Here is a 23352-nt window from a genome sequence, read left to right as displayed (position 1 = left end):
GGATGTCGAGTGGAGCGGGAAGCGGGATGTGTCTCCTACTGGGGGCCACGGGGGTGGGGAAGACGCTGTTGGTGAAACGCCTGCAGACTATCCTTCCGCGCTGGGCGGTGGGGAAAGGGGGTCCGGAGGGGCGTGGGGATCCGAGGGGTGCTGATGGCGAGCGGAGCGGGGAGCGGGGGGCGGGGCCCGGCCGGCGCGCCCTCCTTGGCCCCACTCAAGAGTCCTTGACTGCCTCGCACAGCTGAGCTCCCGAGATGGGAAGGGCGACCTGGGCGATCCGCCCCTGACGCGGCCCACGGTAGGCCTCCTGCAGGTTTAGGAGAAGCGGATCCCCTTGCGATTAGCAGAGCTTTGGGTTCCTTTAAATGGAAGCTGGGTCTGACTGGTGGGTGTGTTCAAGACACCTTTCGGGAGGTGGTGGGTGTCATCGCGGTGAGCCTGGCTCCGCCGGGACAGAGTCGCAGGGCATCCGGAGCCGCCTGCCCCTCACCACTGGTCAGAGTTTGCTGCTCCCCGCACAGTGCGAATCCCTCTGGTAGGTGTTGGTCCCCCCGGCCACAGCCAGCCCTGTGGGTCCTGCACCCCGGGGAGCATCTTTAGACCTCCTCCCTTGTGGCTTCTACCTTAGAGCCTAAACACTTGAGAAGACTTATGTTGGTGGTTAGGTCGCAGTGTAAAGGGCTGGGCACATTGCTCTCCAGGAGCTGCCCGTGGGAAAGCGCTTGAGGTGGTCTCTACATCCCGGTTTTTTCCACAGGTGGGTACCAACTTAACGGACATTGTGGCTCAAAAAAAGATCACCATCCGGGAGCTGGGGGGCTGCATGGGCCCCATCTGGTCCAGTTACTATGGAAACTGTCATTCTCTCCTGGTAGGTCCTAGTCTTTTGCCCGTCCTTTGGGGAAGAAAGTCCCCATTGCAGGGTTGTCTAGTCCCCAGTTTCACTTTGTGTGGGATAGAATTTGGGTTCGCAGGCAGCTATGCTAGTCAAGGAAACATGGCCCAGGCCAGAACTGCTTCCTTCTGGGACTCCAGCTGCTCCCTAATGCTGCTGCTCCCAGGCAAACGTGAAACCTCACCGAAGGGTTGCTGAAGACAGTATTTCTTCTGTGCAGATAACTGTGTCATCCACTCACTGTCTTATTGTTCTGGGTATGTTTGTATGTTTTATGTTTTAGTTATGTATGCCCTGGTTCATCCCATCCTGGCAAGATCTATGCCCCAAATTCTGGGGCACTTCCTTGTAAAAGTAACGGCTGCACAGGTAGAGTGACTTCCGTGTGGGTGGAAACAAATAACACTGGTGATTCTTGCATAGCTCGCTCCCCTCTGCTTTTCCTGAAGCCTTCCTTGCTCTTCCTGAGCCAGGCTTGTGATGTGAATAGAGATTTGGCAAGGATGGTATTTCATCCCAGGGGGGCCCTAATCTCCATTCACTTCTTTCCAGTTCATGGTGGATGCCTCTAACCCCACCCAGCTCTCGGCATCTTGTGTACAGCTCCTGGGTCTCCTATCGGCCGAAGAACTTGCAGAAGCATCAGTTCTGATTCTCTTCAATAAAATGTACGTGTCTGAGAGGTGAGCGGGAGTGCAGGTGTGCCCCAGGGTGGAGCTCCTATAGAGGATAGCCAAGAGGGTGGCTCATTGCGGGGTGGGAGGGGTACGGTGATGGCTAGGATGGGCTTCTGGCAGCCTGCTCTGATACATGCTGCTTTCACTCCAGTGACCTGCCCTGTTACATGACCATAGAAGAGATGAAGTCGTTAATCAGGCTCCCGGACCTCATTGCTTGCGCCAAGCAGAACATCACCACCGTAGAAATCAGTGCCCGGAAAGGCACTGGCTTGTCAGACGTGCTGCGCTGGCTCCAGGACACCCACAGAACCAATGGCTGACTGCAGGGTGGAGAAGCATGGCCGGCCTGCTCTGCGGCAAGAAGGCAGAGGTGGCACTGCTTGGCCACCGGCCGTCTGTTGCTTTTTATAAAAGCAGGCTAAGCCCTGGAAGACGGGGTTCTGTGCTGAGTTGCCGTGATGGATAAATGAGTCACCCAGGTTACAGAAACTCCTGATTCCTGCTCTCTGGCTCCAGGGTTGGGAGAGGAGGAGAGGCCTCCCAGGTGGCTTGTGTCCTGTACCATTCTGGGATGGTTTTAGGGGAATTGTTCCCCTCTCCCCAGGAGATCTGCTTTCCCAACTGTGATATAAGCTCTAACCTGTAAAGTTTCTGGTACCCTAATGGTGGGATACCTCACAGACAATGTCAGGTACATGAGTCAGTGTGGTAGGAAAAACCAGGCTTTGGGTTAGAAACAGTAAACATTTACTACCCAGAGGTGCCTCAGTGGTGAGGGGCCCCACAGGTAGGCCAGGGTAGAGAGGGGCTCTGATGGGGTATGGGAGGTGCTGGTGAGCTCTTGGCCAGACCCTCAGGCCACAGTTCCCCCATGGCCCACTGTGTTCTCTCAGCTAAGAGATCTTGTAGGAAACACCTACATCTATTGCTTGGTGCATCTGTATCCTAGGGCCCCTGTAATGAATCACCATAAACGGTGGCTTGCAGCAACATAAACCTAACAGTCATAGGACTGGAAGCCAAAAGTCTGAAATTGAGGTATCAGCAGGGGTGAGCGTTTTGGAGACTCCAAGGGAGAATCCATTCCTTGCTGTGGTTGCTGCGTGGTGTCCTTGGTTTGTGGCTTGCAGGACTTGGATCCCTGACTCTGTCTTTTTTTGTTTTTTATTATTTATTTTTTTGGTTGCGCTGGGTCTTTGTTGCTGCGTGAGGGCTTTCTCTAGTTGCAGAGAGCTGGGGCTACTCTGCCTTGCAGCGCATGGGCTTCTTGTTGCGGTGGCTTCTCTTGTTGCGGCAGCTTCTCTTGTTGCGGCAGATTCTCTTGTTGCGGCAGCTTCTCTTGTGGGCTTCCCTGGTGGCTCAGACGGTCAAGAATCTCCCTGTAATACAGGAGACCTGGGTTCAATCCCTGAGTTGGGAAAATCCCCTGGAGAAAAGAATGGCAACCCACTCCAGTATTCTTGCCTGGAGAATTCCATGGTTAGAGGAGCCTGGGGGCTACAGTCCATCAGGTCCCAAAGAGTTGGACATGACTGAGTGACTAATACTTTGACTTTTCTCTTGTCGCAGAGCACGGGGTCTAGGGTGCAGGCTTCTAGGGTGTAGTTGTTGAACTCGGCCTTGGTTGCTCCACGGCATGTGGCATCTTCCCAGACCAGGGATTGAATCCATGTTCCCCACATAGACAGGCAGAGTCTTACCCACTGTACCAGCAGGGACATTCTCTGCCTCTGTCTTCACATGATCTTTTCTTCATATGAGGATGTAACAGTGGTAAAGAATCAGACTGCCAGTACAGGAATTGCAAGAGACACAGGTTTGATCCCTGGGTCAGGACGATCCTCTGGAGTAGGAAATGGCAACCCACTCCAGTATTGTTGCCTGGAAAAGTCTATGGAGAGAGGAGCCTAGCAGGCTACAGCCCATGGGGTTGCAAAGAATCGACACAACTGAGCAGCCGAGCCCAAAGAAGGGCCCACCTTAATCCAGATTGAGCTCATCTCAAAATCCACAGTCACATGTATAAAGATTGTTTTTCCAAATCAGGTCCTCTTTGTAGGTTCTGGGGGTTACAACTTGGGCATACCTTTGAGGCCGCTATTAAGCCTGCTGCAGTCTGGTAAGAAATCCTCTGCTTCTGAGTGTGGTTGTGAGTTTCCTACAATACCTTCCTCTGTCTTAGCTGGTGGTCTAGCTCACTGGGCTCCAAGGGCCTTTGGAAGGCCTGCATGGCCCCCTTTAGCCTTGTGGGGACCCAAGGCCCCAACACCCTGGGATTTCTCTAGGGCAAGAACAGTTCACACTGGCCTGCCTTGGCCACCCAGGTGGTTGTGCCTTGGCCTCACCCACTCTGGTCCCAGGGCCAGATGTCCAGGCCCAGAGGGGACAGGCAGGGGGCTCGGTACAACACTCCAGGAGAGTGGGCTGAGGGGTCTGGGCTCCAAGTTGACCTACATCCTCAGCCTGCTTGTTTCCCCAGTTGCTCTGAGAAGCAGTTCTCAGATGGAGTAAATATGCTCTGTGAAGAGGCCCTGGGGTTGGGCAAGCCATCCTGAAGAATCTTAAAGACAGCCTTCCCGAGACCTGGAGGAGAGAATAGCTGGTTTTTGGAGGGAGCTGCTGGCTGACCGAGTCAGTCTGAGGCCATAGAAGAGTGCTTTGCAGTGTTTGTAACACCTGAACATGGGCGCGGTGGAGGTTTGGAGCCCCACTGGGGACCATTCTGTGACTGTGTACCCAGGAAGGCATGCTGGCCACTCAGAACCCATCTTCCCTTCTGGGATGGAGCAAGGTTCTGAGCTGTTCTGCTGTCTGGAACCTGAGAATCTGGTGAGGGGCTGGTCATTCTCCCTGGAGAATGTGCCTCCTGTGCACACTCCCCACTCGCCCAGATTGCAGGGTGAGCTTCTGAATGCTGGGGTCCCACTAGGCCCCAACACGACCCCCCAAGGTTGGCCATCGGAGGAGCCCATCCATTCTCAGTGTTCTTCCCACTCTGCTTTCTCAGAATCACCTACAGAGCTCATCGATGCAATGGACCCTGGACCCTCCGAGTCCATGTGGATGCCACAGGGCTCCCTGAAGTCAGTACTGAGTTCTCAAAAGTGCTGATCCTGCCATCTGGTGTCCTCATTCCCAGACTGGCTGGGGGGGTGGGTGGGCAAGTGGACAAGAGTCCCCCAGGTATCAGCCAAGGACTGTAGCAAAGACTGCCTCCTCCTGGCTGCCATGCTAAGAGCAGGCCTGGAACACTAGTGCCATCACTAATATATTTTTTGTATACATTATACTTGTATGAAATATAAATATATAACAATATGTTTAAGATAATTCAGTTGCCCACCTGTTAAAAATGAGTAAAATAAAATATTTTTTAAATATCAGTAAAGTTAGATAATTTAATGAATCGTGACTTTCATTCACAAAGTGATGGTTTTTAATATTCAGGAGTAAACTGTCAAGAAATGTGTAAGACATAGATGAAGCAGACCACAAACTAGCAGCAAGAAACAAGATTTACATACACAGTAGTTCTTAACTGGGACAGTCTGGCCACCAGTGGATACTCTGGAAATATTTTGGATGGTACAGCTGGGGGTGGGGGCTGTGATCCAGCATCTATGTGTATCTATTAATACAAAAATAGAGAACAGGAGAAAGAGAGAATGACATTTATTTTAAAGAACTAGCTCATGTCATTGTGGAGGCCGGCAAGTCCACAATTGGCAGGATGCGCAGCAGGCTGTTGAAGTGGGTTGATGGTATGTTTCTAGTCTGAAGGCCGTCTGCTGGCAGAGCCTTCTTTGTGCGGGTGAGGTCAGTCTTCTATTATTAAGGTCTTAACTGAAGTCCACCTGTATTATGGAAGGTAATCTGCTTTACGCATAAAGTCTACTGATGTAAATGTTAATCGCATCTAAAAAACACCTTCACAGAAACATCTAGAATAATATCTGTCCATCGGTGGACATTACAGTGAGTTCCTTGGTCTAAAGAAGTGATGGTCAGCTGCCCAAACTGGTGCAAAATCTTCTGTTGTGATTTCATAGTACTCTGAGCATTTGCATCTTCCACCAGGGCGGCAAAGCACAGTCCAGAGTTGGCATCTCTTCATGTCAGAACCCCTTGTAGCCCTGGGCTTCTGGCATCAGTCTGACCTGCCCCCTTTGCTCCCCCTGCCCACCAGTGCACCTGGCACATGAACTTCCATGGTCTCAGCGTCTCACGTTGGCAGACAGAACAATTGTTATCAGCATTTTGGACCTCAGAGGGCACAGATGCTGTGTATTCCAGTTCTAGACCACCACAATAAAGCAAGTTTCATAATAAAGTCAGCCACACAAATATTTTAGTTCCCCAGTGTGTAAGTTTGAAATATTTTGAAAATTGCCAAAATGTGACAGACAGACATGAAGAGCAAATGCTTTTGGAAAAATGACACCTATAGAACTTGCTTGATACAGTTATCACACACCTTCAATTTGTTTAAAAAAAGTTATCTGTGAAGCATAATAAAATGAGGCCTGCCTATTTGTCTACATTCAGCCCATCTCAGTGTTGTTACAGCGCCCGTGTCCACAGATTTCATGGACCCAGGTAGTCATCTCATGGGGGCACATGGGGATATCTTTGTTCCAGTCACCTTCCAAACCTGGAAAGGGGTTCTTCTGATAGGCACCAACATGTCCCACTCTAACGCACCCCTCAAATGGGTCACCACTGATTTCCATGGGACTGTGCCCCAAATGGACATCCTTAAATAGGCCACTGCCCTCCTGCCTGACCATATGGCCAGGCCATTGGCCACTACCCTAGTCAGTAAAAACTCAAAACCTGGGGGCTTCGACAGCTCAGTTCTTCATCAGTGCTAGGAAAAATGCATGTAATTTAGCCCAAACAAGCTGGTCCTTTTTAACCTTTTTCAGTCAGTCTCCATCTGCTGGTCTTTACATAGAAGCTTTCCAAACAAAATGCTGTCCATTCAACTTGGAACTGCCATTCACAAAGTGAACAGCTCTTTGTTGGTCAGTTGAGAGCAGTTTGTAGGGCACTGTCCAAGTGACTCCCAAGTAGACCCCAGCACCTCCTCATGTGGTTCCAGGGTCCGCCCCGGGTGAAAAGAGGCTTCCTGCATCTCCTTGTGTTCTGCAGGCAGCTTGGTCTGTGTAAACCATTTCCACTTCCATGTTAATATGGAACCCTTCTGGGCACTGCCACCTGCATTAGAGTGTTTCTCTGACATCGGCCTAGACATCACAGCTATTGGAGCTTAAGATCACTTTATATCCTTCAGTCACTGGGGCAGCTTCAGTTACTGTCAGGTGGCAAGGTGGTAAACCCCCCTCAAGTGGAAGTTCTCCCATCCAAAGTCCCAGCAGCTGCCGCTAGGGGGGTGCTCACAGGTTCTTGCCCTCCACACAGGGCCACCATGGCACCCCAGCTTCTACCCCACACTGGGTTCAGCCACCCTTCAGTTCAGTTCAGTTGCTCAGTCATGTTCAACTCTTTGCAACCCCATGGACTGCAGCACGCCAGGCCTCCCTGTCCGTCACCAACTCCCAGAGTTTACTCAAACTCATATCCATTGAGTCAGTGATGCCATCCAACCATCTCATCCTGTCGTTCCCTTCCGCCTTCAATCTTTTGCAGCATCGGTCTTTTTCAGCCACCCTTACTGGTTCCCATTTAGCATGTCCCGAAGGGCAGTTATATGCCTTCTGTTTTTGTAAGATGAGGTGCAAGACTGCACAACTGCCCTCAGAAGCCAACTGCAAGCCCAGGTTGTTACCTCTGCTCTTGACCGACAGCTGGGCTATAAATCAGGTTCCCAGGACCGCCCTCCTCAAGTTCAACGGATATGCTAGAGTGGCTCACAGAACTCAGAGACACAGTTTACCAGATCACTGGTTATAAAAGAAAATGACTCAGCCAGATGGAAGAGAGCCCCAGAACAAGGTATGGGGAAAGGGCAGAGTTCCCATGCCCCCTCCAGTGAACACTCCCTACGTTGCCATGTTTATCGACCTGAAAGTTCTCTAAACTCTGCCCTTTGGGTTTTATAATTGATTGAATCATTAATTCAACTTCCAGGCCCTCTCCCCTCCCTGGAGTTTGGGCAGTTGGAGGTAATGGGCACTGAAAAGTTCTAACCCTCTAATCACGCTGGTTCTCTTGGCAGCCAGCCCCGATGTTTAGGTGGGGTCCAAAACCCAACTCACTCACCTAACAAGAGACATCTTTGTTGCTTTAATCAGAAAATTCCAAGGGTTTTAGGAGTTCTGTGCCAGAAATAAGGATGAAGACCAAATGTATATTATACATAAATCACACCATCACAAGTCGATTCCAAATTGTTTTTCAGGAGAATGCTGGTCTCCCTGTGGATAACAAATTCACTAGGGTGGCCTTAACTCTGTTCATTAACAGGCCAAACCAGGACTTTCTTGGTTAAGAGAACTAGGACAGAATGGGAAACTGTCCTCTGAAGATGTAGTTAACTTGGCAAACCGATTAGCCTGCACCCTAGGTGATTCTACTAAGAAAAAAACCCAAACATTAAAATCCTTAATATATCAGTTCAACAGATAAGAGTCCCCTAAGCAAGTCCTCCCAGCCTTCATCATTATTGTAAGAAGCCAGGACACTGAAAGAAAGGCTTCGAGAAACCAAAGCGCTCTGGGCATCTTCAGTCACCCAGTCCATCTTTCTAGGGTCCTCCCACTTCTCAGTGATAGGACTCCAGGAAATCAGTTTTTCCAAGTCTCCCTCTTAATTGCTTCAGAGAAACAACTCTCCAGACTGGGAATGAATTTCTATACTGGAGCTACATTCTCAATGCTCAACCCCAGTACTATTGAACAGTCCCTGCCTTAGAGCTCGATTCCCAATTGTGGAGGTCTCCAATAAACCTCAGCAAATCAAGAAAAAAAGATACTGAACCCACAACACTCAGTGCTCTTCCAACAGGAATGAACAGGTCATGCCCTTACACCAGACTGGTGGTGATAAAGTGAGGGGGCAGGTGAATACACTGTTTAAAGTGCTGGATATTGTGAATCTGAACACCAGCATGCAGACTTCAGTGTTGCTTTCCCAAGTAATGAATTTTCAGCAGACAATATCAGGCTAATATCATGCAGCATTATGTGGGAAGATATTGGATCCAGGGTTGGTGTCACATTCCAAAAACGCAATCCAGAAAACTGTCCACATGGCTCCCTCCCAGACGCTCCAAGTTGCCTGACAGACCATTCGAGGTTTGGCAAGTGGGTTTCACAGGGCTGCCCACCATCTCATGGGTGTAATTCTTGGTAACGATTGGCAGGGCTTCCCCGGTGACTCAGTGCTGAAGGACCCTGCCTATGCTGGAGACGCGGCTTCCATCCCTTGGTTGGGAAGATCCTCTGAAGAAGGAAATGGCAACCCACTCCAGTATTCTTGCCCAGGAAATCTCATGGACAGAGGAGCCTAGGGGGCTGCAGTCCCTGAGGCTGCAGAGAGTCAGACACGACTTAACGACCAAACAGCAATGATGATTTGCATGTTTCTTCATTGGACTGAAGCTTTTCCACACAGCCAGGCCACTGCCTCCTCTGTGGCTTGGATACCATTGGAAAGGAACACATTTTGAACTTCATAGAGATTGAGGAACCCACTTGATTGGTCAAGTGCTATACAAGTCTGTGCCATTTGGCCAGTTCTCATCAAAACCTCCTTAGGTCAGAGCAAGTGTCAATGAGCACATAATCACAAATTGTGCAGCCCAACAACTATCACTTGACTCATCACCTAAAGTAATTTCAGACAGCTACATAGACTTTGATTTCATACTTAATGAATAAGGAAGCATTTGTCCGATAGCAAATACTACTACTACTACTTGGATAAACACCTTTGGAGAAGGAGAAACTCAATTACACAAGATGAGGGAACAAGCACAAATTTCACCTGACTCTCCTTGGCCCTTTGATTTATTCAGCTACCTTCAGGTCCTGGGTCATGGTTTAGAACCATCATACAAGCTCGCTGTCATATTATTACTTTTACATTCTGCTTTGCATAGTTTTGGTTTTTTGTTTGTTTGTTTTTTCCCCATGCTGCATAGCTTGCATGATCTTAGTTCCTCAACCAGGGATTGAACTTGGGCTCTTGGCAGGGAAAGTGCAGAGTCCTAACCACTGAACCACCAGGAATTCCCTATTTTAAAACTTTGTACATGTTGCTTGTCAACACCCTGCAGAAATGCACACTAAATAGAATGACATTGACTCAGTGCCTTGAGATGCTGCTTATGCTCGTATCTTCCTCACAAGATACGATTTTAAGAGGGAAAATGGCTGAGTTTCTCCTTTTACTTTCCTTACTACTCAAACGTGGCCTCACTCAGTTTCTATCACTATGCACTTTCCCTCTGACGTGGCATACAATGTCCACGCAAGGTCCTGGGATTGAGGGACAAAACACAATTGCACTAAAACTGATCAGTAATGGTCTCAAGGAAAGACCTGGATCAAAAGCGAGGGGGGAATGTGGAAATGAGCAAAGGAAAGCTCAATCAGAATAGGGTCGGGAAGCTCTGAAGGGAAGGCTCTCACGCATGCGTTCCTCAGCACCACAGCTCACAGACCCAGCGGGAAGGAAGATTTTCTCTGACTCAGAAATAAGCTACTCATTGCAGTCAATGGAAAACCAGAGCCCCCCTAACTTCCCCCTCAGTTCAGTTCAGTTCAGTTGCTCAGTCATGTCCGACTCTTTGTGACCCCATGGACTGCAGCATACCAGGCTTCCCTGCCCATCACCAACTTCAGGAGCTTCCTAAGAGTCATGTCCATCGAGTTGGTGAGGCCATCCAACCATCTCACCCTCTGTCGTCCCCTTCTCTTCCTGCCTTCAATCTTCCCCAGAATCAGGGTCTTTTCTAAATGAGCCAGTTCTTCACATCAGGTGGCCAAAGTATTGGAGCTTCAGCTTCAGCATCAGTCCTTCTAATGAATATTCAGGACTGATTTCCTTTAGGATTGAGTGGTTTGATCTCCTTGAAGTTCAAGGGACTCTCAAGAGGCTTTTCCAACACCACAGTTCAAAAGCATTAATTCCTCCTAAAACCTAGTAAAAGCTGACTTTCCCTTTGTCTCCTCCAACTTGCCACACAATTTGCTTGTTTTGAATTGAAATTCTGATTCCAATAAACTCATTTTGGCCAAAGATCTTATTTCATGCTCAGAGTTAACACCCTTAACCCAGGCTGGATGTCCTGATGGCTGATCCTACCTGGGTTCTGTCTCTAGAGGTGACCCGAATCTGGGCTTTGTTCCTGAGGGGTGATGCCCAGCTTGGGGGCCTATCTGAGGGATGACCCCAGCCTGGTCACCATTGCTGTTGGGTTAGGTTGGGCCTGGTGATATCTCAGATGGTAAAGCCAGCTAAGCCAACTTGACCAGTTTTATGAGACTGACGCCCTGCCTACTGCGCTAAGGAGGCAGATCAACTTGACCAGTTTTAAAGGCACTCTGACAAGGGTCTAAGGAAATATAATTTCCACATTTCTTGTGACCAAGGGCAAACTTCCTTCACCACGACCTGTTTCCTCATTCCCACGTTCATACCGTACTTGCAGTGCGTCCAGGAAACACCAGTGTTTCTCAGCAGCCCCACCTCACCCATTGCTCTCATGGCCCTGCCTATCTCAGAAGCTGATTGTAAGGATGCCAGCACTGAACAAGAGATGCGCTGCCCGCCCCGACTGCCGTGTGACGGGGGGTGAGTCCTGGCTACTGCAGCCAGCCAGCACCTGGCCGCCCCGTGCAAGGGCTGAGGCCACCCACCATGCAGAAACACACCCCAGAGAGTGACAGCCCTGATTCCAGGTACAGCTTCCAGAACTTCAATCTTTTAATTCAAAAATAAACTTCACTGCATAAAATACAAACTTGGGGAAGAGCAAAACAGATCCCATACCATTCCACACTCATCATTCTCTAGGGCCGCCCTGGCCAGTGCTGAGGCCTAGCACTGACTGAGCTGCCCAGGCCATCTTTGCTGGCTAGAGGAGCCTGAGCTGTAGAGAGCAAGACAGCCCAGTGGCTGTCAACCTCCAACAGGGCTATGAGCAGCCTGACCCTGTCCCTCCATGTTAAACTGTTAGCAGCCTGTAAGCCACATCCCCATGCTCTCACTTATATCCCACACCTGAGCAGGAGGATAAACCCAGGTGCTCCGTCCTTTGGCGCCCGTGTGAGGTTCAAACCCTGCCAGGCCCTGCCCTTAGCAGGAACTTACATGGCCCCTCTGATCGCAAGAGAACCCTGGGCTGGGCTCCTGTCCGTGCTGTCTAGCCACTCTAGACCTGCTGGAGAGCCCCGCCATGTCCTCCCCAGAGGCCTTGATGACATAAGGACTCAGCCTCCCCAACCTCAGTGTGGGTGGCTCAGTCTTCACACCCCAACATAAGCTGGGGTGGCTCCACCTATCCTGCGGGGACCGTGGTGACAGTGGTCTGGTGGCCTAGATGCTGACCCCCCGCCCCTGCTCCACGCCAGCCTGCTGTCTGGCTTTGGCTCCAGCCGTGTGGCTCTGTCAAATCCGGTAGAGCCTCGCTTATAGTCAGCAGTGTCTACAATTCACTGGCATTTAGGGACAGGATTATGGGATTGGCCCTCCCTAAAGTGGCCCTGGGTTGTGTCTCAGCCTGGACCTGTGTGTTCAGAACAAAGCTGCATGTGACGCTAGGCTCAAGGAAACGACGCTGACTGTACCTCACCCAGGTGGTGGCTCCATCTATGGGGGCTCAGGAGACAGACAATGCTCTGTGCGAGATATGGGTCCAGCGGATGGTCACTCCTGAAAGAGCAGTCTCTAGGGAGAAAAAACAGGAGCCCGCTCCCCCACCTGAGTCCCAGACTATGTTCTGGGAAAGGACTCTTGACTGTAGGCCATCTGCTTGTCCAGCTCCAGCCCAGGTGCAGCAGCTCTGGTCCCTCGTCATCACAGCTGCGTCTCTGGCTTCTTCCCGGGAGCGAGGTGGGGTGGCTGTGGCGACTGAGTCCCCTGCCGCTGCCGCTGCAGTCTCTTCAGCGCCCTGTAGGCGCTCACGGCCCGCTCCCTCTCCTCCGCCACGATCCTCTGTCTGGCCAGTGAGGTGGTCAGAGGCTGGGACACACCACCGGGGCTTAAAAGCTTCTTCAGCATCAGTGATTTCTTGCCAGGCTGAAGAACAGAGAGAGGGAGGCTGAGCCACAGGTTTGGGAAGGAGGGGAGGTTAAGGAAGGGTCTAGGTCAGTCCAAAAGTCAGTCCGTGAGAACATGGCACTCTCCTATGTGCCCTGGACCCGGCAGCATCAAGGGGCGAAACTGGCCACTCCCTGAACCCCTGCTTACCTGGTCCCTACTCAGGCTCATCCTGGGCTTGGCGGTCAGCTCTGGGGGCTGCAGCGCAACCTCACCAAACTTTACCGTGTCTGGAGGGGCAGAGGAGCACAGCTGAGGCCTGCTGCCCACACAAACCCTGCAGCCCGGGCACCCAGATCCACTGTTAGCCCACCCACTGACCCCGACACAACTGCTTCCGGAAAAGCTACCTTGGAGCAGCTCCTGCTCTAGCCTCTCTGCTGCCTTCTCCTCCCTCCTCTGCCGGGCCTTGTCCAGTCGCCGCTTCTGGAACCTGGGAAGAGAGCACAGGGCTGCTCTTACTCGTAAACCCTCGGTTCAGGGGACTCAGGAAGAGGGAGAGGTCACCCCTGCCCACGAGGGATGCTCTATGGCAGACCCCAGGGGGCTTCCTCCAAACCCCACGACCCATAGAGAGCACTCCTGAACCCAGCAGACCCTCCCAAAGTTCTAAGTCAAGGGTCCTCAGCATCAGTACCCCTGGAGCCATGTGACAATGTCTAGAGATGTCCTGGGCTGTTACAATGTGTGTGGGGGGGGTGCTCCTGGCACCTCATGGGTGGAGGCCAGGCATGCTGCTCACTGTCCTACAGGGCACGAACAGCAGCCCCCGCCCCCAACCAGAGACTCACCTGCCCCAAGTGTCAACCGTGCTGCTGTGTCTCAAGGGCCCTGCACAGTAGCATGTGTGACATGTCTCCTTACTGTTACCGGTCTCTTCATAGCTTTAGGGAAATTTCTTTTTTTCTTTCTTTTTAAATTAAGGCCACGCCACATGGCATGCAGGATCTCAGGTCCCCCAAGCAGTGATGGAACTCATGCCCCTTGCAGTGGCAGCACTTGGCTGCCCAGGAAGTCCCTGCTTTCAGAGAAATTTCTGATGAAAGCCTGGCTTGGTTCATGACAAAAGTTTCAGTAGAGGCAGAAACACATCTCAAAAAGCATTTGTTTGCTGGAACCTCTGCCCCAGCCCCCACCCACAGGCTCAAGAAGGTAGTACATAGTTTGTGTCGTAGACTTCTCCAGGGCTGAGAGTAGGGATGGGCAGCTGGTGGTAGGCTTCCTCCTGGTGCCAGTATCTCCACCAGGAAGCTGAGTCTGAGAGGTCACAGAACTTGTCCAAATGACACAGCCTCAGGCTCTCAAATTTTCTGGGGGCTGGAAAGGTCAATCCTGGAAACTGACTTCTGTGGGGCAGGCACAGTTCCCTGGTGGTTTGCAAGCACTCCTGGGAAGGAGCCTCACCTTTTTTCTACTTCCCTACAACGACTGGCCTGGAGGGGACAGCTAACCCTCGCTTGGCTCCTGGATCCCTTGATGCTTTCCACAGAGAGGTACAGACAAAGCCAGGCCTTCAGAGTTCTATGGGTTCAGAGCCTCCCAGGTCAAGAGGCTGAGGTGCAGAGAAAAACACCCACTGACACCAGGTCCTGCTTGCTCTGACTCACGGGGTGGGGAGGGTGCCCCTTGGCAACAAGATGCTGTCAATGCAGAAGACATTCGAGGAACCCCACAGCCTTGCCTCCCAGCCCCTCCAGCCCCCACTCACGCTTTCTTCCGCTCCGACTTCTCCTTCTTGGGAGCCACCTGCACCTCGGGCTGCCGGTTGGCCTGGTTCTTGCTGAGGAATAGCACGTGCTGGGCCTCCTGTTCCATGCGCCGGACATAGGCCCTGTCGGACTCCCACTTCCTCTGCTTGAATTTGGGTACGGCAATGTCCGGTTCCCCTCCCTTTGCTTCCTTCTCCAATGTCTTACTGAAGGCTGCCTGGGCTGAGGACAAAAGGGAGACCTCAGAGAGGACAGTGATGAAGGTGGGGAGGACTGGGTGGTGCTGGGCTGATCGCCCATGTTCATCTCTCTTCTCCAGCCCACAGAAAGGGAAGAGCAGACTCACATGGGAACTAAACAATTTCTAAGATGCCAGCTGGGGGCACCCTGGGGTGGCATCCCCACAGTTCACTGGCACACACCAAAGACGTCCTCTGCAGCTCAGCTGAAAAAAGTGACGTGACCTTAAGTGTCCATCACTAGGTGACTGGCTGAATGAATCCCCTTATGTTCATCCAGAGGTGTCACTGCACAAATGTTGAGGAGAGCTTCGTGGAGTTATGGGGAAGGGCGTGGAAAGATCTACAAAATCCACTGGAAGGGAAAACCCAGGACACCAAACAATATACAGAATGAAAGTATAGCATTTATTAATATGTGAAAAGTGAAATATGCATAAGACTAACATGTGAATAACTAAAATAGGCATAACATTTCCCCTGGGGATGTAAAAAAGAAGATGAACAGTGGCTTCTTTTAGGGGCAGGGAACAGGATTCAAAGACGCCTCATCTTATACCTTTCAGCACTGATTTCACCAAGTACATAAGTTTATATTTTTTAAAATAATTTAAACCCCCAAAAGTGCTGACTCTATAGGGCATGGTTCAGAATGTGCCATCATCCATCTGGGTCAGTGACCTCCTCTACCCCTCTGCTTCCTCAATTCTTTACTTCACTATTGATTTGGCAGCCATCTAACCCCCAATAAAAAGACTAAGGTTTACAAAGAAATGACAAAATAGCATTGCTGCAAAATCAGTGTCATGTTTAGGAACACATACACCTATAAGTGTACATGCAACACAAACACTCTGGACCCAATTCCCCCAGCATCCAGGGAGAGACTGACAGGTGGGCACACTACCTGGCCTTGGGGAAAGGGGTGGGGGTGGCGGTGGTGGGGAAATGAGCTTCCCAGGGGGTCTGATCAACTCCCTCCATAACCTCTGGAAACCATCCACTTCTCTCCACCATGACTTCTGCACTCTGGTCCAAGGAACCATCATCATAGTATCGCCGGCCTGCAGTGTTCTCTCACCCCTCAATCCTTACATAGAGACCTTTTTCTTCAAGTAAATCTGAACTGACTGTCCCCTCTGATGTATCTCCACTACTCTTGGGGGGCGATGGTGAAATCAACACTTCCATCTTAGCCCATGAGGCCCCAGGGGCTCCTTTTGGAGCCTCACCTGAAACCACCTTGTCACCTGCTGCCACCTGCCACTCTGGCCCTGGTGACACCAGCCTTCAGTCAGCCTTCCACACGCTCCTGCACCGTCTGAACTGCTGGGGCCTGGCAGATTTCTTCTGCCTGAAACACCACTGAATACTTGTGCAATTAAGTGGATTCAAACACATAAGGCTTTATGGCCACCCAGCATAAGCCTGCAATTACCCTCTTTCTTCCTCTTCTTGTTACTGATAGGATTTTTCATCTCTTGCCGGCTCCTCATAATCTCTCGCAACCTGAAAGGAATTTCCTGTTCATCCTGGTTCTTGGGCTTGCAATTCACTTTCTTCTTTTCTTTGCTGTGAAGGAGAACACGGGGGTGAGACAGGTCTCAAGCGGTGCATAAACACAATCAGAGAAACCGAAGCTCAGCCTAGAAGAAGAAACTTCGCAGGCTAACCTGGCCGCTGTCGTGCGTGCCGGTCAAGAAAGCACGACCTCGTCCTAGCCCGCCCGGAGACAGTCCCTGGACCGGTCTCCCACAGTACCCTGAGTGGAAGGACCTGACTTCGTCCAGGATGACAAGACGGCGCCCGGAAGGTGACCTGTGCCACACCGGAGACTCCATCACGCCTCTGCCCACCCAGCTGATCCTCCCGGACGCCCACCGCCCGAACCCGGCAGCAAGTTGTGCCCTGCATGCGGAGGGGCGCCGAGGTGTCTTCAGGGCGGTGAGATCCGCACCCACCTGCGCGGTCCCGGCCATGGCGCCGAGCGCTGCTTCCCCAACTCTTGCTGCCTCCGGCGCTGCGGTCGCCCTGGTCTCCCAAACCCCGCCGTTCCCGCCGACTCCACCGCCGCCACTCCGCGCCGGAGTCCAGCCATCTGCACGCACGGGGTTCACAGGAGAAGTCACTTCCGCACTCCCGCGCGGTCCCGCCCTACTCCCGCCACTTCCGCTTCCTGCGCCCATCAACTCCCTGACGCTATACAGCTCCTTGACGGGTCGGGATTGGCCAGAGCGGCCGCCTTTCACGGCCGCCTGCAGCGCGTGCGCAGTGAGCCAGGCCGCGGGCAATGCTGCTGAGAAGGGTAGCTGGGGGAGGCCGCGCGGTGGCTGCCGCTACCCTCGGCGGGGCAAGTACAAGCGGGGACGGGGACGGGATGTGTTCGGGAGGCTGGGCCCCATAGAGGCCGAGGAGCCCCATTCTTCCCGCCGCTGATCAGAGCTCGGGGTAGTGCCGGCGGGGTCTGCGCTCGTTCCCCCCTCCCCGTCCAGTATCTGTTGAACAGCTACTGTGTGCAAGGCCTTAGGGGAAACCTCAGTGAATAGGAGATGATGCTCCTCGCTGGAGAAGTTAGAGAAATAAAATGTGGGCCTGTGTTCAGTGCCCTGGAGACAGAGCAAGGGGCCAGGGTTGGGGTTCCAGGTGGGGAGAAGGCTGTCCCCTGGACCTTGGGAATGACTTGGGCTTCTCCTGTGACAGAAGGAAGAGGGATGAAGGGCTGATGCGATTAGTCAGGATGGTCACGGGAGGGAAATGTGGCAGTACTGGTTGGAGAGGGAGAGGTGGCTGTTTGGGCTGGAGCTCGCAAGCCTCCACCTCCGCCACAGTCCTGACCACCAGGCAAAGGCATCTTAGCTGGAGATACAGTCTCACCGCTCAGCATCTGCCTAGTGCCTGCCTACTGCCAGGCGTTGAACCCAGCCTCTCTCACGAACTTATGGGTCATCCTCATCCCAAGCGTCAGGTCCCTCTTACAAATGGGAAACTGAGTCTGAAGACGAAGTAACTTGTCTAAGGTCATACAGGAATTAAAGAAGCTGAGAAAGACATGGAGTCCCCTGCCAGTGACAGGAAGCCAAAGTTTGCCCAGAGCAGAAGGCAGGCAGGGCCTTACCAGCTTCCTAGAGACTCATGTGCTTATCTGCATCCTTAGGGGCCACTGTCCAGCTGGGACTGGTGCCAAAAGCTTCCTGGAGGCAGCAGCCTTCTTCGCAGGATCCAAGTCCTTGGAGCCCACAGAGAGTTTGGGAAGAACCATGTGGAAGTGGGGTCCCAAGCAGGTGCAGCGGGCACCGGGCAGCCCAAGTCCTCCCTGCCGGGTGGGGGCCCCTCAGGACCTCTGTACCCGCCACCACCTGAGCTTCAGCCACCCACCAACTGCTGCATGAGCGGCTGCCCCAACTGCGTGTGGGTAGAGTATGCAGATGCGCTGCTGCAGCACTACCAGGACGGCGGGGAGCGGGCCCTGGCCGCCCTGGAGGAGCACGTAACTGATGAGAACCTCAAGGCCTTCCTCCGGATGGAGATCCAGCTCCGCATTAGGAGTGGAGGCTGAGCCACCTGGCCAGACACCATTACCCCGACACTCTCCTCCTCGGGATCCTGCACAGCCGCCTTTATCCATGGCCCCTTCATGCGGCTGGTGCCGGCAGGAGTAGGAAGAGTTGTTTATTGACTTTGCCTGAGAATAAATACATTCTCTGTGGTGGTTAGATAGCAGGCTTTTGTGTCATCATCTGTAGGCTTATGTCATAAGTCATCATAGGTCCACAGGGCACCTAGAGCCTTCACCAACCCGTGAAGGTGAAAGTAAACCCGTTTCCTTGACTATTTAAGTGGCAGTGAGCCCAGGCGCCCCCTTCCATATCCCAGCGTCCCAGAAGTTTGACCCACAGGTCAGCTCTGGTTAATCTCAGTGGTACGGCAGAAGGAGGACCATCTGGCCCCTGAGGTGGCCATTAGCAAAGCTCTGGTAGGCACAAATACCCACAGATGACCTGGGAAGCATCCCATCCATCCAACTGCAGACTTCCAGGCTCTGATACCAGTGGCCTGGATGGACAGGGTTAAACGAATTTCTGCCTGTTTTATCTCCTCATTTAAGAGAAAAGCTAGGGTTGTGATCCAACTTCACTAAGGAGTTGAGCTGATAAAACAGGCCTTCCCAGGTAGAGGCCTTCAATGTAAAGCCAGCATTTCCCATGAAGGCAGATCTGTGGACCAAAGAATGAAACCACACAGCCACAAGACATGCTGCCGTACTAATGCCTGAGGATACACCCAGTAGTGCCAGCTATCTTGGCCAGCTAATCATGTCATCCAGAATCAGTTCTGGTTTTTTCAGAGAAACATGAGAGTAGCAATACATGTTTGTTACACTTTATGTCAGAGAGCATCTACTTCAGTCATGTCCTACAGATTTGAAAATGGCCCAGGAAGCGATTTCCCTGGAGACAAAAGCACAGCAGACCTTAGTGGGCCTGAGGCCCCTGAAGGGGTCTACAACATGGAGGTAGTTAATCTCAGAGATGTAGGAAGAAGTTTACTTTTTTTTCCTCAATAAAACATATTTGTGGGAAAAAAATGAAAGATTTTCTATGTGTATATGATCCTGGGGTTGATCTTTGTGAAATCCCAGGAGGAAGAAGCTAGGGGAAGGGGAGAGATGTAGAAAATGCACCACACGGTGGGAACAGCAAATACAAAGACCCTAGGGGTGGAAGAAGTTCCTTAGAGCACAGAGCAAAAGGGACGGATGAGAGGTGAGGCCAAAGAAGTGGATCAGGACCAGGCTACATGGCTTTGGGGGGCAGAAAGGGGTTCCTCAGCAGTCAGGACTGAAAGCGGAGAGAGGTCTGAGATGACAGCCAGTGCCATGTCATCTTTGCTTCAAAATGAGCAGCTTCAGGGACTTCCCTGGTGGTCCAGAGGTTAAGACTGCATACTTCTAATGCAGGGTCCCTGGGTTCAACTCCTGACCTGGGAACTAGATCTGACATGCCACAGCCAAAAGTTCCCGTGCTGCAGCTACAGATCTCACATGCCACAACTAAGCCCAGCACAGCAAACAAATATTTTTTTAAAACAAGCAGCTTCAGGAGAGGCTGGTTGTTCATGATCATATATCCCTTGCCTGCCCTGACCCTGTCCCCAGTTTGTCCTTCCCTTGATCGCACCTAAGCCCCTTCCCCCATCTTGGGGAATCCTCGGTAGTGCTACCCAACCCCACAATCTCATTAGTGTGGTGTCAGGCACAGTCCTAATCAGCTTACCCAGCTGCAGGATAAATGCCCAGCTGGCACCCTGCTGAGGGAGGCCTGCCACTTACACCCATGGTCCCCTGAGACCTGCCCCAGAACTTGGTGAGTAGCGACCTTCCCAGGTTGCCTTTCCTGGTGGCCACTTACCCAAGGGTGTTAGCGGGTATCTGCTCAGAGGATGGGGAGCTGGTGGGCTTTTCACTACCGTCCTGAGGTCTGGGTCTATGGGAGGCCACCCACTGCCCTGTTCAGAGAGGATGCCCAGCCTATCACGTCCTCTGCTCCCCATGTCAGATGGTGGTGCAGGCTGTCCCCCAGGCTAGCAATGGTCTTGGAGCCTCGGGCTACACACATTCAGCCAACCTAAATGGGCACAAGCCACAGGCCAGGCTGGGGCCAGGGCAGCTTGGGCAGCGGTTTCCATGGAGATAGCATCTGATAGTTGGAGCTCCATCAGGTCTCAGGACTGCCCACACCAGGCCCATGGCCTGGGACTGGGGAAGGGACTGGCTGGGCCCACAGTGCCTGAGCCGTGAGGAGTGGGTGTCATGGGGTTTGAGCCACCAGGGCCACCAGACCTGCTGCTGTCCGCCTTGGACCCAGTGTAGATCTGGCCCCTGATCCCCGGTTCCTCTCAGGCTGATGCTGGTCCCAGCACAGAGGCCAAAACTTAGGGAGGGCAGGTCCACAGCGGGGCCTATCCAACTAGGTGCCCTGGTACTCAAGGCCAGGCCTTCCTCACTGGTCTTGATAGAACCACCTGTCCTTACCTCCCAGCTGGTCTCAGCCCTTAAACTCTAGCAGGCAGTGGGCAGTGGCCCCAGACGGAAGTCAGGCATTGCAGCCCACAAATGGGGGACAAGAAAAGGGGCCCCAAGAGGTGGTACCTGGGGCATCCATTGCCAGGGTAGCGGCTCCTGGCTGTGTCATGTACTTAGCCCCAGAACCTTCTGGGCTCACAGTGTTTCCTGAGAGATTAGAGTCTCCCTCTGGTGCTAATAGGCTTAAAGGAAGGTGAGCTTCCCCTGGCCAAGGTCACCAGGGCTTAGGGCACCCAGGGGGAGGCTCTGGGGGAGAGGAGGAAGGGAGGCCACCCGTGCAGTGGGTTCAAGGACACCAGCAGGTGATGCTGGTGCCTAGTGAGTGGTGGCGGGTGGAGGGGTTGTGTTTACCAGCAGAGGGAAGACACTACTGGAGCCAAGGCTACACAGCCCAGTTGGGGGTTTCCTTGTGACACAGGCCCCTCCCCTGCCCTCCCATTTCTCAGGCTACTTTTAGGCACCATTGGGTATCTAACATGCCACCATAAATGAGGCTGAGTGTTCCACCCCAGAGATAGGGATGGGGAATGCAGAAGGGGGAAGCCATAAGGAGGGTGCACCTGGGGACCACCCAGCACTCTCACCCCCTGCCTGGTCCTCATTTGGGCCCCAGCTGCAGTTGGCAGAGGCTCCCTGGGTCAGGGGACTGCCATCCAAGTCCTGCTGGGGACCGGTGGGTCTCATATTGCAGGGTTTCCTCTGCTCCAGAGAGTTGAGACCTGTGAGGAAGGTCGGAAGCAGGAGGGCCCAGAACGTGAGGGAGTCCAGAAGCTGAAGGTCACTGCGGGATCTCTGCCAAACTGGCCATGAACCTGGAGCCACCCAAGGCCGAGATCCGCTCGGCCACCAGGGTGATGGGGGGACCCGTCACCCCCAGGAAAGGGCCTCCAAAATTTAAGCAGCGGCAAACCAGGCAGTTCAAGAGCAAGCCCCCCAAGAAAGGTGTCCAAGGGTAAGCAGAGCTGTGGGAGAGGTGGCTCTGAGAGGGGGGTGGAGGGCCCACCAGCTGTCCAGGAGGGAGGGGCGCTGCACTGCGGGCGGGGGGCTGGGTGGGGCCTCAGCCACCCTTTTCTCCTATCCTCCCATCCTCCTAAGTGTGTGGGGCGGTTCTCGGGGGCCTGAGCCGGCCTGTCTCAGGATCGCCATTCCCTGGGAACAGGAAGGGGGGGGTTCCTGTCACCCTTTTTAGCTGTTATTGCTGAAAGGTCTGGAAAGCACACCCACCCACACCACCACCCAGACACTCAACCAGCACCCCACACACACAGCCCTGTCTGTACACACCCAGGATACACTCAGACACACCACATTCCCAGGAACCTGCAATCAAGTGCACGCACGCCGCCCCCTCCTCTCTTCCTGGTCACCGCCCTGACTGCTCTGTCCTTGCAGGTTTGGTGATGACATCCCTGGAATGGAAGGTCTGGGAACAGGTATGACAACCACAAGTGTCCACCCAGGTCCCCCCACTCACCCACCCCCCCAGAGTGCCCGGGGCCCAGCCCCCCGCCCCAGGCAGAGGGCACTTCCCCCTAGCTGTGCTTCATTCCCTTTCTCGACTGCAAGCTTCAGACACCACCCGAGTAGGGTCCTTCCTACTCAGTGGGTGCTTGGAGAGGCTGGAAGGAACAAAGCTCTTGCTGTCCCAGTCCCCCAGCCCCCTCACCAGCAGCAAGACCCACCTTGCTCCGCCCCTCCTCCAGGCCTGAGGCACCCACTCTCTTCCTGGGCAGGGCACCCATTCAATACCCCTCAAAGGTGGTGTGTCCTGAGAGGAGGGCTCTACGCCCAAAGGACCTTGTACTCTCATCACTGGGGTGTGGACAACAGGGCCCAGAGGGCATGAAGGCACTGGGGGCCTTGGGACCCTCAACCTACTGCCCCCTTGTCCTGCAGACATCACCGTCATCTGCCCATGGGAGGCCTTCAACCACCTGGAGCTGCACGAGCTGGCCCAATACGGCATCATCTAGCCCTGGACCCCCACCCTCAGCCCCTCTACTCCGCTGCCTGCTCTGACCCCCTGCTTAAGATTCCTTTGAGGAGGGCTGGCCCCCTGGGAGGTCCAGAGTGTCTGGATTGTGTCTGGAGACCCTCACAGGGCGGCAGCCTTGAGCCTCCTGGATGCTAGTTACCAGGAGCCCACCACCTCCCTTCAGGACACCCTCTCGGGGCAGCCGGGCCCTGCTTAACTTCCGGAAACACTGGTCCACAGATCCTCTCCTCCCCAGGCTGGAAAGCTAGGGCAGGCCTCCCAGTGGTGTCTGCCACATCCCACCTCCTGCCACCTCCCACCACCACCCCTGCCCGTCTGGGGGTGAGGACGGGCTCCCCTCACTAGCCTTTCCCAGTTGAGGCCGTTGGGCCGGAGGTGGATGGCAGGAGTCCTGCAGGCGTCAGAGAATGAGAACCCTCTGGACCAGTCACACCAGTAGGAAGCTTCTCCTTTCCAACGTGGCCCATGCTTGCTGTCCTGTTTCAAATAAAGTTAGCCTTGCTCCCCACCTCTTGTCTGGAGTGT

The 23352-nt window shown here is 53.2% G+C and overlaps 4 protein-coding genes across 10 annotated transcripts; 3 read left to right on the top strand and 1 right to left on the bottom strand.

The window, feature by feature from the left end:
- Window positions 1-2: 2 nt before the first annotated feature.
- Window positions 3-6113, top strand: ARL16 (ADP ribosylation factor like GTPase 16). Of its 3 annotated transcripts, none has more exons than XM_043463322.1 (5): window positions 3-87; window positions 240-298; window positions 758-871; window positions 1448-1563; window positions 1724-6113. In XM_043463322.1, exons 1-5 carry the CDS (start codon window positions 3-5, stop codon window positions 1893-1895), a joined length of 546 nt encoding a protein of 181 aa, XP_043319257.1. In that variant the 3' UTR covers window positions 1896-6113. The 3 variants fall into 3 exon arrangements, with proteins under 3 accessions (XP_043319257.1, XP_043319247.1, XP_043319263.1); XM_043463312.1 differs by having other exon boundaries at window positions 1448-1578; XM_043463328.1 differs by lacking the exon at window positions 758-871 and having other exon boundaries at window positions 1448-1578.
- A 5329-nt stretch (window positions 6114-11442) lies between these two features.
- CCDC137 (coiled-coil domain containing 137) lies at window positions 11443-16904 on the bottom strand. 2 transcript variants are annotated; one of them, XM_043463300.1, is made up of 6 exons: window positions 16711-16904; window positions 16188-16321; window positions 14510-14732; window positions 13152-13234; window positions 12952-13031; window positions 11443-12780 (listed from the first exon to the last, which is right to left on the bottom strand). In XM_043463300.1, exons 1-6 carry the CDS (start codon window positions 16845-16847, stop codon window positions 12559-12561), a joined length of 879 nt encoding a protein of 292 aa, XP_043319235.1. In that variant the 5' UTR covers window positions 16848-16904; the 3' UTR covers window positions 11443-12558. The 2 variants fall into 2 exon arrangements, with proteins under 2 accessions (XP_043319235.1, XP_043319226.1); XM_043463291.1 differs by lacking the exon at window positions 12952-13031 and having other exon boundaries at window positions 16711-16896.
- A 64-nt stretch (window positions 16905-16968) lies between these two features.
- On the top strand, window positions 16969-19325 carry OXLD1 (oxidoreductase like domain containing 1). Its single transcript, XM_043463245.1, has 2 exons — window positions 16969-17099; window positions 17904-19325. The coding sequence occupies exons 1-2, from the start codon at window positions 17040-17042 to the stop codon at window positions 18303-18305; spliced, it is 462 nt and encodes a 153-aa protein (XP_043319180.1). The 5' UTR covers window positions 16969-17039; the 3' UTR covers window positions 18306-19325.
- On the top strand, window positions 16971-23335 carry PDE6G (phosphodiesterase 6G). Of its 4 annotated transcripts, none has more exons than XM_043463256.1 (4): window positions 16971-17099; window positions 21540-21783; window positions 22224-22264; window positions 22728-23335. In XM_043463256.1, the coding sequence occupies exons 2-4, from the start codon at window positions 21638-21640 to the stop codon at window positions 22802-22804; spliced, it is 264 nt and encodes an 87-aa protein (XP_043319191.1). In that variant the 5' UTR covers window positions 16971-17099; window positions 21540-21637; the 3' UTR covers window positions 22805-23335. The 4 variants fall into 4 exon arrangements, with proteins under 4 accessions (XP_043319191.1, XP_043319200.1, XP_043319208.1 ...); XM_043463265.1 differs by having other exon boundaries at window positions 16987-17099; window positions 21523-21783; window positions 22728-23329; XM_043463273.1 differs by having other exon boundaries at window positions 17021-17103; window positions 21523-21783; window positions 22728-23329.
- Window positions 23336-23352: the final 17 nt, after the last annotated feature.

This window comes from Cervus canadensis, chromosome 1, assembly GCF_019320065.1.
Source record: "Cervus canadensis isolate Bull #8, Minnesota chromosome 1, ASM1932006v1, whole genome shotgun sequence".
Lineage (NCBI taxonomy): Eukaryota > Metazoa > Chordata > Mammalia > Artiodactyla > Cervidae > Cervus > Cervus canadensis.
The sequence above is the reverse complement of the archived record's forward strand: the minus strand, read 5'-3'. Positions and strand labels throughout refer to the sequence as shown.